General features: G+C 37.3%; 1 protein-coding gene across 1 annotated transcript in view; it reads right to left on the reverse strand.

Annotated features, from left to right (window-relative positions):
- Nucleotides 1–14,373, reverse strand: part of unk (unk zinc finger) — a 16,189-nt gene extending 1,816 nt beyond the window's left edge. The window contains exons 1-14 of the mRNA XM_065262925.2: nucleotides 14,029–14,373; nucleotides 13,145–13,354; nucleotides 12,881–13,057; nucleotides 12,500–12,630; nucleotides 12,223–12,358; nucleotides 10,248–10,365; nucleotides 10,007–10,091; nucleotides 7,668–7,861; nucleotides 6,970–7,032; nucleotides 5,399–5,567; nucleotides 3,729–3,827; nucleotides 2,717–2,902; nucleotides 2,436–2,620; nucleotides 1,305–1,565 (exon numbers count right to left, since the gene is read on the reverse strand). Of these exons, the coding sequence (XP_065118997.2) occupies nucleotides 1,305–1,565; nucleotides 2,436–2,620; nucleotides 2,717–2,902; nucleotides 3,729–3,827; nucleotides 5,399–5,567; nucleotides 6,970–7,032; nucleotides 7,668–7,861; nucleotides 10,007–10,091; nucleotides 10,248–10,365; nucleotides 12,223–12,358; nucleotides 12,500–12,630; nucleotides 12,881–13,057; nucleotides 13,145–13,354; nucleotides 14,029–14,180 (2,166 nt within the window). The 5' untranslated portion in view covers nucleotides 14,181–14,373. The remainder of the gene's footprint in view (nucleotides 1–1,304; nucleotides 1,566–2,435; nucleotides 2,621–2,716; nucleotides 2,903–3,728; nucleotides 3,828–5,398; nucleotides 5,568–6,969; nucleotides 7,033–7,667; nucleotides 7,862–10,006; nucleotides 10,092–10,247; nucleotides 10,366–12,222; nucleotides 12,359–12,499; nucleotides 12,631–12,880; nucleotides 13,058–13,144; nucleotides 13,355–14,028) is intronic.
- Nucleotides 14,374–14,724: the final 351 nt, after the last annotated feature.

Genomic DNA, 14,724 nt, shown 5'->3' on the forward strand with positions numbered 1-14,724 from the left:
AGTAATGAAAATCATCCTTAGAGAATATATATATATATATATATCACTGTCATTGCTGCGTTTATACTTGACGTCATCGCTTAGCATTTTTCACAGCGATCAGCTGTAAAATGTTTTGGTCCTGCTCGATTTTCGTTGACTGAGTAAAATAATGGAAAGTTTTTCATAAGATCCCCTGGGGTCAATGTTTTAACATGAGAAGCTTGATGCTGTCGGGAGATAAGCACCTGTCTCCCGAGTGTTTCGCGTAAATTATTAGATGTTAATGGCGTTTCTTTCCCATCACAGGTTTATCAATGCACTTAAAGTATAATTTTGTTTTGTTTGTTGATCACGAAGTACAAAGTAGATGAGGAAAACTAGGACTCCGTGTACTCAGCGCGCCGCCATTGTTTGTTTACATTGCGTGAATGGTGCGCTGTTCTGTAAAAAAGGAGGAGTGGCGTTTATCGCATTTTGGGGAAAAAGGGAGAAAAGATGACAGAATAACACGGCGGATATTGTATTTGATTTACTATACTAAGATGTTTTATATTTAGTCTTAGAGCTTGTTGACCCTTCATTGAAAATCTATGCACGGTGTACTGTCCATGTCCAGAAAGGCAATAAAAACAACAAAAATGTAGTCCATGTGACATCAGTGGGTCAGTTAGAATGTGTTAAAGCATCGAAAATACATTTTGGTCCAAAAATAACAAAAAATTACGACTTTATTCATCATTGTCTTCTCTTCCGTGTCTGTTATGAAGCGCATGCGCGAGACTGCAGTCACGTGACTTCAATGACGCGGATGACGTATGACGCAGCTGACGTGTTATCTGGTGCGCCCCAGCTGTTTTTTTTTGTGTGCACCCGGGCTTCATTTACAGTCTGAGGAAGACACACGCTGTAAGTTTGAAAAAAAAAATTCACAAACATGTCTGAGGATAACACGTCACAACAGACGCGAAGAGAAAACAATGCTGAATAAAGTCGTAATTTTTGTATTTTTGGACCAAAATGTATCTTTGATGCTTCAACACATTTTAACTGACCCACTGATGTCACATGGACTACTTTGATGATGTTTTTATGACATTTCTGGACATGGACAGTATACCGTACGTAGATTTTCAATGACGGGTCAGCAAGCTCTCGGACTAAATATAAAACATCTTAAACTGTGTTCTGAAGACTTACGAGTTTGGAACGAAATGAGGATGAGTCATTAATGACATTATTTTCATTTTTGGGGGAACTATCCCTTTAAGAATGACCCACACTTTATGAGAGTTTTCACCCTATCAGAATGTGGGATGTCTCACCTGCTCTACAGTCCGTAAGCAGGTGCAGATTTGTGCTTGCAGGCTGCAGATGGAGCTGAGTGGCAGTCTGTGCAGTAACTGTAGCTGGTGTAACTGCAGGTGTGGGTTTTCTGCGTGCCGTAGGCTCTCTAGCGCCTCCTCCAGGACAGCAGCATGTTGCTGCGCCTCCTCTTCAGCTTGTCGCGCCCGCTCCGCCTCCCTACTCAGCTGTCCCGCATGGAGAAGCGCCTCCTCCGCATCAGTTTTTAAGACTGCCCAGGACTGTAGGCAACAACACAGAATATGTTCTGATGAATAATTGCATATGTTTGTGTAACACAAGGAGTATCATCCTTGTTCCTTTGAAACATGTCTAATGTACCACGCTGAAAATTATTTGTAAATTATAAGAGAATTATCTGGGCAAACTATTCTTAAACAAGAATATAGGCCCTATTTAAAGGAAAACACCACAGTTTTTCAATATTTTACTATGTTCTTACCTCAACTTAGACGAATTAATACATAACTGTCTTTTTCCATGCGTGCACTTAATCTTTGTACAGCGTGTCGTGAATGTGTTAGCATTTAGCCTAGCCCCATTCATTCCTTAGGATCCAAACAGAGATACATTTAGAAGCCACCAAACACTTCCATGTTTTTCCTATTTAAAGACTGTTACATGAGTAGTTACACGAGTAAGTATGGTGGCACAAAATAAAACGTGGCATTTTTAAAGCGGAGAAAAAATGAGAACTATATTGTATGGCAGAAGAGCACTTAGTTTGCAGCACTTCGACCTCATTTAATCTGCTTAAAAAAAATGGCCACGTTTTATTTTGTGCCACCATACTTACTGGTGTAACTACTTATGTAACAGTCTTTAAATAGGAAAAACATGAAAGTGTTTGGTGGCTTCTAAATTCATCCCTGTTTGGATCCCAAGGAATGAATGGGGCTAGGCTAAATGCTAACACATTCACGACACGCTGTACAAAGATTAAATACACGCACTGAAAAATCGGTATGTATTCATTCGTCTAAGTTGAGGTAAGAACATAGTAAAATATTTTAAAATATGGTGGTGTTCTCCTTTAAATGTATGTTTCCCCATTCCTCCCTTCATAAACACACACACAGCTGGAGTCTGACCTGGGCCATCTGTCTCCAGCTGTGGTCCCAGTGTTTCAGCATCCTGTTTGCGTCTTCCACTTCCTGTTTGAGACGCGACGCCTCTGCATACATGCCACCCGATGACAGCAGGGCAGGAGGAGTACCTGGAGAACTCTGGCCTGTGGGAAAATGTTCCCAAATACTGCTGTTCATACCATTTAAACCTACAACACACACACACAAACAAAAACAATTCAGTTGTATCCAAGCACAAAAAAATAAAGACATCTATTACAAAGTATATTAAAAATAACGCAAACCTAAAGAACCATGCGAGGTCCCCAAAAAGCTACTCTCTGATTGGCTGGGTTGTGAACGTTGTGCAGACAGGAATGGAGAGTGGTGAGCTCTGATTGGTGGAGAAGGTGAGGGTGACCTGAAAGGGGAGGAGCTACTTAGGGAGCCAGGGATGTTGACAGGTGCAGAACTCTGTAATTGACTGCCTCCTGTGAAAAAAACGCATATCCAATAAACCACCCATTGAAAAACCCCCCATCTCTAACAATAACCAAAATGGACGTTTCATGCCTACACAGAGCACATTTTGGTCATTTTAGCTCAATTTAAAATCTATAATTGCTCTTTAATTGCATGGGAAGTTAGAAGTGCCAAGCATTTGTTCTTAAACAAAAATTTCATCTAAGCAGGATCCCAAAGCTGAATATCATGTTATATTTACATGCATTTGGCAGAGGCTTTTATCCAAAGCAAATTACAGTGCATTCAAGCTATACATTTGATCAGTCTGCGTGTTTCGGATCTTAAACAGTGAAATAAATTTAATTTCGGGCAACCAAAACCTAAAGAGTGCCTGCTTGAAAGGAATATCGTGAATATAAAAGTTTTGCGAGCCCTGTGAAGAGCGTTGTTAAGCACAATGTGAAATTAAGTTCCTGCAACCCCTTCAGCCGTGACTTATTCACAATTCAGCACTAGCCTTGAGTTATTGCTTTTATAAAAACGGTTAGCACACAATACAAATATGAAAGCAAAAAATCTGTAAAATCACTAAAAGCTTTCCTTCTGCTGGAAAAATAGTCCCTGACCATCTGTGAACGGCAACAGGACGCTTCATATATGTTTACATTGCTATGGGTGCTGCGCAGTGACACACAGAACCACTGGGTGCAGCGGTCACCTATGAGTTTTATCACAAATAAAACACAGCTATTGACCAATCAGAGTCAAGGAGTGAAACTAACCCTTTTATACTACAGTTTATAGTTGCAATCATATAATCTTGTTTAATAAAACTGCAAACTTGTCACCTACCCAACATGAGACCCATGCTGGGCAGAGATGAGCTCTCCAGACTTTTCTCAAGAGCTGAGACTCCGAAATCATTCAGATCTAGATCATCTAATGCAGATTCTAACAAAGAGAAGAAACAGATGCAACATTACGTAAGGCAAAGTATAGCGGTTATAAGTCATCGTAGTGCTTAATAAAGATTAATTCTTGTACACAATTATACAAGAAATGTGCGCCTGGAACACAAAACCAGTCATATGTCGCACGGGTATATTTGCAGAAATAGCCAACAAAACATTGTATGGGTCAAAATTATTTCTTTTTTAAGCCAAAAATCGTTTGGTTATTAAGTGAAGATCATGTTCCACTTAAGATATTGTGTTAATTTCCTACCGTAAATATATTAAAAATGTATTCATCATCTGTAGTATGTGATGCTAAGGACTTCATGGACAACTTTAACCCTCATAAGCCCCTATTTTTCTGTATACGTTAGAGTTCCCTGGGGGTAGAAATGACCCCAGAAATTAAAAGGGTGATTACAAAAAATATATAAATTTTTAATGATACAAAAAAAATATTTTTTTTTTTGTTTACTTCCCATCTATACAATAATGATGTGTTTTGGGAGATATGAAGTACTTTTGTACCGGTTTACCACTCAATTTCTCAACTACACCACTAGCTTGCCTGTAAAATATCACATTTTTTGGAAAATTCAATTACATTATTATCTAAATTTGATTTAAATTGTTTTTAGGTATTGATCTAGATGTTATGTGTTGAATAAGACCATTTGGTGTTTAGAAAAAAAAAACAGTTTTATGGTTACAGTTTAGGAAATCATTTTGACCAGCAGATGCCCATGGAGAATTTTGTGAATTTATGTTTATTTAAACATTAGAAAGGTCATTAAAAATAACAATTATTTCAAACAGTATCATTTTTTGTAGTTTTTGATGCATTTTGAAATGTCTGTTTTTACAAAATGCCACAGAAATTTTGACTAAATGTGTGTGTGTGTGTCTTTTCTATATTGCATTTGTGCTCTAGTACCAGGCCTACCTTTCTGTGTCAAAATTTTCAGATTTATTCTGGATGCATTGATTTTATTTGATGAATAACAAGAAAAAAATGATTTTTTTGCATTTCCCATTCATTTCAATTGGGGTCATTTTTATCCCCAAAGGGCCTCTTCTGGTGAATTTTTTTTCACACCTCTTTAGAACGACCGAAGCAAGCCCAGTTTTTTATATGTATCTTGACAGATAATCTGGAAAAGTCACAAAATCTTATTCCACTGAGATGAAGGGAACCATGTTTTTTAACTAAATAAAAGTGGCTTGGGGGTAAGATTGACCCCAAGGGACTTATTAGGGTTAAAGGCGATTTTCTCAATATTTCGATTTTTTGACCTTGAGATTCCAGTTGTATCTCTGACTAAATTTGTCCTATCCTAACAAACCATACATCAATGAAAATCTTATCTATTCAGCTTTCATGTGATGCATAAATCTATATTTATGACCCCTATGACTGGTTTTGTGGTCCATGGTCAATATGTGTCCTCAAACATCAACTAAAATAATAATAATATCTAAACTGAAATTGTACGGCAATGCAAAACAACTAAATCACACAGCACATTACTGTAGAAAATGATCTTTATGTTAATTATGTCCACTGCTTACCCACTACAGACTCCACCGTGTCACTTGTTGGGTAGAAAGGCAGGGCGTTGGCGTTCATGCCTGGCGAGGGTCCAGGGGGTGCAGGGCTGGGTGGGGTGGCTGCCAGGCTGGAGGGTATACTGGAGGATATACTAAGAGGACTGCCAACAGGCAGAAACACTAACATATCCTGAAAACACATGGCAATTAATGAATTTAAAGCTGATATAAGCAGCTATATTTCAAAATGAATGAATCAGACAAATATTTTGACCCCCCTAAGTTTCAAAATAGTTTTTAAATATAATCAATCATTCAACAAAAACTTGTGTAAATGAATGCAAAAAGTGCTATGAGAAAGATTATTACATGCAACAAAAAATTGTGATTTATTTTTTTACAATTTTTGAAGTATATACAGCTACAGATGAGTTTTTTATAAAAGTATATAGACTTAATCGAGCAATCATAACAGCCCTACAAAAATTACAGAAGTGATACATGCAAAATACATACGAGGAGCTCAAATGCAAAAGCCAAACGCCACCTTCCCAGGAAATGAGATAATGTTATGAGCCCCAATGCTCTCGGCACAAATTATACGCTTAACAAATACTTTCGCTTCAAATCTGCTTAATTCGGGTTTGTCCATTAACTCTTTCCCCGCCACTGACGAATTAACTCTTCAATTAAGAGAAAACGCTTCCCTGCCAATGACAAGTTTTTCCGGCATTGTATGTTTCCGATATTACCCACCAGGTGGCACTTTTACCCAACTTATAAAACCCAGAAGTATCCGCTTAGTGCAAACAGCTCAAGCCAAAGACATTATATACATAGACGCCTCATAGACTGACATTGCCTATTAGAGCTGATGTATCAGCGCCGCCGTCATCTTGGATGGGTCCCCAATGCGTCCCCCCCGCATTTATTTGTACTGAGGAAGGTGTGTCCCCAACTAGAATAATCATAACTCCCAAAATTTTTACCTGATTTTCACATGGTTTGGTTACATGTAAGTAATGTTAGATACAATGACATAATATTATAAATGGTAAAATAACCACTATGGTGTTAGCGTAGAGTGAGGAGACCCAACCAATATGGCAGCGACGCTGCATCACATTCCAGCACGTCATGAAGCATCTACGTATAAAATGTCTATGGTTCAAACTTTGTGTATGTTTATCATTCTGAATCTGATCTCTATCCAAAGTACTTCACAAAAATGCAATTATCTCTTGAGCTATTATTTGAGCTCTTTGCTCAAAATTTGGTATTTTTTAAGAAACCTGCCCATATTTGAGAGGTGATAAAAGGAGAACATATAAAGGTACAGTAGGTTAAAATATAATTTTTTTTGGTTTAAAAGCAGAGAGTCTGTTCTTTCATTTGACATATTGTATGTTTATATATTTAAAGAATAAATTTCTGGAAGGCACTAAACTTTTGTGAAAATCATAAAAAAATGCTGGCACTAGCTGGCAGGGAAAGAGTTAAGAGTCAGATGTACTCAAGAGGGTTTTGCACCCGAGCTCTTCATATGTAACATTTAGTAACCTTTTTTGTTTGAAAAAAATAGGCTTTTATACCTGTTTACTGTGCATGGAGATTTCTCTACTGCGCTGCTCCATTCCAAAACTTCTATATTTGGCCTAGGTGTTAAAATGACATCATAAGCAATGGCACATACAACGTACCATACAGATTATATTCTTCACAGGCTTATCTTTACAGTGGTGTTGTACACAGATTTTATCAATTACACTAATTATAATTACACAATTATACCCCGCTCTTAAAGGTCCACTGTGTAGATTTTAAGCGGCATCTAGTGGTGAGATTGTGAATTGCAACCAACGGCTCAGTCCACAGCTAACCCCTCCCTATCAAAACGCATAGAGAAACTATGGTAGCTGTCAAAGGACAAACATGTCTCTATAATCTCGGACGGAGTAGTTTGTCCGTGAAGGGCAACTGTAGAAATGTGGCTGCGCAAAATGGCGACTTCCACATGTAAGGAGCCCAACTGTGCTTGTAGATAAAACGGCTCATTCTAAGGTAATAAAAACAATAGAGTTCATTTTGTAAGGACTTTATACACCACTGGTAAAATAGTTATGTATATAATATTGCATTTCTGTCAAAATATCCTCCTAAAAGTTACACAGTGCACCTTTAAAATATATTTTCATGTTAATGACATAGGAACCATGCGTTTATGGCAAAAAGACAGAAATCATCAAACTGATGATTCGAAATGTGAATTAAGAAACTGGCATAGCTATACCTGGTCTTCCCTTTCAAACCCAGGAGCTTTTCCATAAGCTCCCTCTCCTCCAGGGTTCACGTCAATACTGGAGGACTCCCCCAGCAGACCTCTTCCCAGCAGACCCTCCTCTGTGGTGGCACTATAGTCTTCTAATGCTGTAAGAGGAGGTGAATTGGACTGTAGAGGCAAATGTTCCTCACTAACACACACTTCTGTGAAAACAATCAAAATCTCATTTTAAGACCAACAACACAACACATAGCTCACCATAATATGAAAATTCATAATTTACATAAAATCTCTTGTGTGGTTTTTGCGTGTCATGCATGTGACAACTGATCAAGCGAGAACCAATGAGATTCAATGGTAGCGATGTGTCGCCATATCTGAACATAACGTGCTAATTTTCATGCTGCTATAAATATATGTGACATATCAATCGCTAATAAGCTCAAAATATGAACAGTTTTGTGTCACAAACACATTGTTTCGATTGAGAAGATATGCATTACTCCTCTGGAGACCATTGAATTACTTTTATGATGGATGTATGGGCTTTTTAACTCATTCCCCACCAGCCTTTTTTTTTTTTTTGAAAAATTGCACGCCTACCGAGCCCCTAAGGTGACATTGGAGTAAAAAATCTATAGTTTAGTTTCATGTGCTCACGTGAAACTTTCATGTGCTCACGCAAAACCTTCATGTGCAGAATTCACGTGAGCACACGATGTGCGATAGCTTCACGTGAGCACACGAAACTAAACTTTAAAAAAAATTCTGCACATGAAGGTTTTGTGTGAGCACATGAAAGTTTCACGTGAGCACATGAAACTAAACTTTATTTAATTTTTGCTCCGTGTCCCCTTAGGGGCTCCGTACACGCCAACATTTTATGTGATTTTTACTAAAGTTTTACAAAATGCCTTCCAGGAAAATTTTCTTCTAAAAATATATAAACATACAAATATATAAAATGAAAGAACAGATCCTCTGCTTTCAAACAAATAAACAAACAAACAAACAAAAAAACAAACAAACAAAACGGGGGAAAAAAAACGTTTTATCCTATATTTTTTCTCTGCTTATAAACTCTTAAATATGGGTATTTTTCTTTTTAATTTTTTTTTTAGCAAAATGCTGAAATAATTCCTTTTTTGTGAAGTAATTTTGTTAGAGATCAGATTCAAAACGATTATCAAAACATACAAAAAGTTTATGATTAGTACATTTTTTTTGCTCCAGTTTTTTATAAATTGGGTAAGGGTGGCATCTAGTGAATAGTCGCGCTATATCTAATTAACATTAAAACTCATCAGGAACACGTTTTTTCAGGCAAATGTTTTCTCTTAATTGACGAGATAACTCGTCAATGGCGGGGAAAGAGTTAAAGCCTCATGTTGATTACTATTGAAGAAGATAACACGATGGCATTTTAATAAAAAAATATTCATTTATTTTCAACTGAAAAAAGAAGATCATATCTGTAAGCCTGGACCACAAAACCAATAATAAGGGTCAAATGTCTATTTTTTATTCATTCGTCATCTGAAAGCTAAATAAATACGTTTTTCGTTGATGTATGATTTGTTGGGATAGGACAATATTTGGTCTAGATACAACTATTTGAAAATCTGGAATATGAGAGTGCAAAAAAATTCAAGTTGTACAAATATAGTCCGTATTTCTAATGATAAATACATTTTTTATACATTTATGGAATGAAAATGTAATAAAATATTTTCATGGAACATGATCTTTACTTAATATCCTAAAGATCTTTGGCATAAAAGTTATCAATAATTTGACCCTTATTGTATGGGTCAATACATGTTATAGATCAATATTTGGCCCATACAATGTATTGTTGACTATTGATACAAATATGCATGTGCAATTTATGACTGGTTTTGTGGTCCAGGGTCACATTTGGATGGCATAAGGAGAAGTAACTTAGTTTGCTGAACAACTAGAGTCTTGCATGATACACACAGATGGACAACTGGACCTAATTTATTAAAGGGAAAGTTTGCAAAACAAAAATCGTGTCATCATTTATTCACCGTCAAGTTGTTTCAAACTTGTATACATTTCTTTTTTTGTATTGAACACAAATATATATTTTGTTTTTTTAATCAAACAGTTTTGGAGCACCATAGACTTCCATAGCATTTTGTCCCTACTAGGAAAGTCAATGGTGCTCCTGCTATCTGCTTGATTACAAATATATACCTTTGTGTTCAGCAGAACAAAAAAATGTAAACAGATTTGTAACAAGTTGAGGGTGACTTAATGATAACACAATTTTCATTTTTCAGTGAACCATCCCTTTAAATTGTGTTGAAATTGTGTAACCTTACTTTCTAAATGTGCAAAAGCGCAGAACGGCCCTCTGGGACAGTTACCACTCTGCTGAATGTCATTGCATTTAGTGGACTTGTAGATCTGTGGAGGAAAGCAGCATTTAATTGATTTTGTTTCCAATGAAAAGTTCAAAGGTTGTCAAGGCATTGCTATGAGTTTACTAGGATCAAAAAACAAGAGCCCACTTTGATATTTTGGTCCCTAAATATGGTCCCTAAAATCGGGTCTCTGATATACCTCAGGGTGAAACTGCTGCTCTGTTCGCGTGTGGCAATACTGGCATCCTTCTCCAGTGTCACATTTACTGGGATCACCCCACTCATCACTGTGTTTTACCGCAGGACACGGCAGGGCTCTGCAAGTGTAAACATAAGCACAAACACAACACTTTAACACAAAATGATGATGATGAAAATGTTTATTCCTTCCTACAGAGCAGGAAATTGTGAATTAAATGAATTAAGTTGTCACAAGCAACAGCCTGTACCTCCAATACTCATTCATCATTACTTTAAACCTTTCTGTAGCCTTGGACAAAAAAAGTTAGCATCCAACATTAAAAGAACGTTAAATAAAAATGAGAGTCTGATCCTGCACACTGCTCAGAATGGCCATTGCAATTTATTTAATTATTATTATTGTAATATAATAAAGCACACATATGTCTTGTTATTTCAAGATATACACTTTCATGGCATGATGTGACATTCTTTAATAACTTCACCTTTCCACCTTATTAAAAACTAAAAAATGAATATCATTCACATTAAATGATTAGTCAATTTTCTTTAAAAAAAAAAATGCAGATAATTTACTCACCACCATGTCATCCAAAATGTTGATATCTTTCTTTGTTCAGTCAAGAAGAAATTATGTTTTTTGAGGAAAAAATTCCAGGATTTTTCTCATTTTAATGGACAATTTTTTGCTTTGACATTTCATTCTCGTAAATTTTTTGTTTGTTTATGAAATATTTTTCACAAATTGTTGTGATTATTTAAATTAAATCTTTTGCAAGGTTTATCTGGCAGTAAATATTAATACACATAACACATATTTAAAAGTAATCTGATAATGTCTCGTTTATACAGGCGCTGCAGCTCCCCCTTGTGTTTTTTAGAGAGATGTGCAATCATTGTGGTGATCGGAAATCAATCCGATGAGGTCAAATAATCGCGATGAGACGATTAGTTAATTACTGTTACAGCCCTAGAAGAGAAGTTGTGGTTTAAAAGTGCATATTTTTTATTTTCTGCCAAAAATGACAATCATTTCCCTAGATAAGACCCTTATGCCTCGTTTGAGATCGTTTAGAGTCCATTAAAACTGTTAAGTGTTGGGGTCCATTAAAGTCCATTAAAATGTGAAAAATCCCGGAATGTTTTCCTCAAAAAACATAATTTTTTCTCGACTGAACAAAGAAAGACATCAACATTTTGGATGACATGGTGGTGAGTAAATTTTCTGGATTATTTTTTTTTTAAATGGACTAATCCTTTAAAGGTACAGCGGAAGATTTTCCCGAATTATTTAAAAGAACCGCCCCTCGATATTTTTAAAAAAATGCTCCCGAGAGGGAACGCCTGTTAAACGCGTGCACGAGACAGAGAGAGAGCGTGCAGGAGCTCAGTTCTTCTCTTCGCTCTGTGTACAAGTTTCTGTCGGCATGTTTACCGTGTCTGTGCGGTTCGTGACTTGTGCCAGGGCTAGCATCAAAAATCATAGCTTACATCAACTTTTACCAGCAGTGATTTTAAATGGATTTCTCCAAATAGCATGACAAAATGTACCTTTCCAGTAGAAACTTCGCGTGGGAAGCCCAACCTGTCCTTTTAGCTCACGCCAGCGTGTGAAATAGTCTCCCATAAACATTCTGGTCTTGTTTCTTTATTTATAGTCCTTTCTCTTCTTGTCATACAGTTCACAGACACTTTTTCTCTTGCGACCCTCAGACATTTTGAAAAAAACAGTGAGAACGCGACCTTCAATGAATGGTTGAAACCGTAGCACAACACACATACACGTGAAAGTGCGCATGTGCAGAAAGCGAACGTAGAGGCGAGCACGTGCGACGGTTATACGTCAACATATAATCAGAATGATTGACATCTGGGATGACCAATAACAGTGGTGATCCACCCGGAAAACGAAAATCTTCCGCTATACCTTTAATATAAAGCTATGACTCAGATGTCATATCATGTGTGCAGACCTGTATTTGTGTTTATGAGGACTGCGTCTGCGGTCTTTGCTGTTGTGATAGAAGGGACACGCATAGCCCTGACGGCACAGCCGGGGAGGTTTTTTGCAAAGCTCAGTCTTGTAGTGGGAGAGGACGAAACCGTTATCTGCGTGGGAAAACAAAATAGACAACCATAAAAGGTGATACAAAAGTAACTGTACAATATGTAAGATTTTTGCATTAAAATATCCAAAAATCCCTTGCGCAGTAGGATTGTGCCGATAGACGATACTAAAGATCCTTTCACCTTGCCATCGTGGGTCTTCACTCAAAATCTTTTCTATGAGAGCTGTGCTCGCCACGACCCCTGACTGCCCATCTCCAGATGGCCCCTCCACCAATCCTGTGGCAGCTTGAGCTTCTAAGACCTGAACTTCTCTGAGCAACAGGAAATTGTTCAGACAAATGTTAAGCCGAGATAAAAAAATCAATCAAAAGAGTACACATTATAATCAGTGTAGAAGCAATATACTTAATGACTTTATAATACTGGAATGGCAACCCACGAATCAATAAACTTATTAATAAAGGTCACTATCATCTCATTTTCACATCATTTCAAACTTGCGTGCTTTAATACACGTCACACATATATATTTATAAAACACATTTCCTCATTTCTACCAACCTGATGTCATAAACGGGGCTACGGAGGTCATGCGAGCCGTGAGCAAAGGCACAGTGAGGTCCGTTTTTACTGCAGTGACCTTTTCCATCAGTCTCATGGATACAAGAGCCGGTCTTGTAGTATCGCAGGTGATAGCGACGCTCTGTGTCTCCTGCTGTCCGATGAAGAAACGGACACCTGTCATCAAACAAATTAAAGACGAATGTCAACATCGATTCAGTCAGTGTGGCTAAAGCCAGAAATAGAAATTCTGTAGGTACTTACTCATCTCCATCCGGGCACGTCCCTGTACCCTCGTCGTATTTAACGCAATACACATCAGGGTTGTAATTAAAGGTCCCGTCTCGTCTGCGAATCGGCCTCCGTCGTCTCTGGTTCAGGAAGTGCCAGTGGAAACAGGTGAAGGGACGGTGCTGGGTGCACTTGTGTTGCACGAACAGTGGACATTGTTCTGTTCTAAACTCCTTGAGATATCTGATGAACAGCAAATGATGATAAAGGAAGCATAAGATTAAAATGGGAGTGTACTACCAAGATTGGCAAGATGTGCATTATGCAAAATAAACACAATTGCACTTTTACTTTGCACAATGCATATTATTTTTTTAACTTAGCTGGATGCAGCTATTCTCTTTTGAAATGCAATTTTATTTAAACACTGTTTATCTGTAATACATATTATTATTTTGTATATGCAGTGCTACAAAAATATGCATGAAATATACCCCAACTGATCATTGTTTTTATTATAGTAAAAGTAACCATGCTTTAAGCAGATTGAGGTGACTATTTGCATTACCATAGTTTTACTAAACAAATACAATGGTTTAACGTTACTATAATGAGCTAAATGTGTGGTTACTATGGTTTTACTACAAATACCATAGTTAAACTGTGGTTACTACGGTAAAACCATGGTTTGTTATGAACCTATCATCAACCATATTTTACACAATGCATGCCATAATTCATTGTATTCAAAAGCATGCACGCATGCATTATAAACACACTACTGGGCCTTAATAAAAACAGCTCTAGATCTAAACTATATGATCTTAATACCCACATGAAACCCCTGTTTAAGGGCTTATGCATGAAGGATGTGTGATTTGCATGACTGATCAGGTGGGTGTAAAGGTGTTACGTACGTGTAGTGCTGGGGTTTCTCGGGCTGCGCGTGCAGCACGTTAGCGGGGGACGTCGTGCCGCCTGCCGAGGGAGATGAGCACGAGGAGGACGATGAAGGTCCGAGGCTGGCCGCGGCACCCGAAGAACCGGGCTGAGACGGCACTTTCGACATGATTTATTAAAGTATGGCCATCAAACAATTTAAAATTGAGAGAGCTGCGATATCCGCATTCTTTTTCGATGTGCGCATGCGCCAGATTCGACGAGGAGGAAATTCCGGGCCATTGCGATGACGTCACAGGCGCGTGAAGCCGGAGACGAAACCGTCGGGTGATTTTACACTTAAGAGCCTGACCGGCTTCAAAATAAATGACTTTGTGATAAATAACTAACTAAAAAATAAAGTTAAAGTTTAAATATAATCATATGTATACATTTATTTAGTTTAGTTATTCATTTTGATAGATAATCTATAAAATAAAATCCCAAATTAAAATATTATATATACATAACTGTAACTGTAGTATACTAAAATACACACTATAGTATTTCATTTTTTTATGTAGTGTAGGTATTGTTTTGGCCCCATTGTATTCTTAAATTTAGAAGTGATTCTGTTTTTATGTACTGTAAATGTACTGTGACTCTGACAGCCTCTTTGAATGTCTACTTTGCTTAAAGGGCCATGGCACAAGACCTTTTTAAGATGTCGAATA

The sequence above is a fragment of the Paramisgurnus dabryanus genome, chromosome 1, assembly GCF_030506205.2.
Source record: "Paramisgurnus dabryanus chromosome 1, PD_genome_1.1, whole genome shotgun sequence".
Classification (NCBI taxonomy): Eukaryota; Metazoa; Chordata; class Actinopteri; order Cypriniformes; family Cobitidae; genus Paramisgurnus; species Paramisgurnus dabryanus.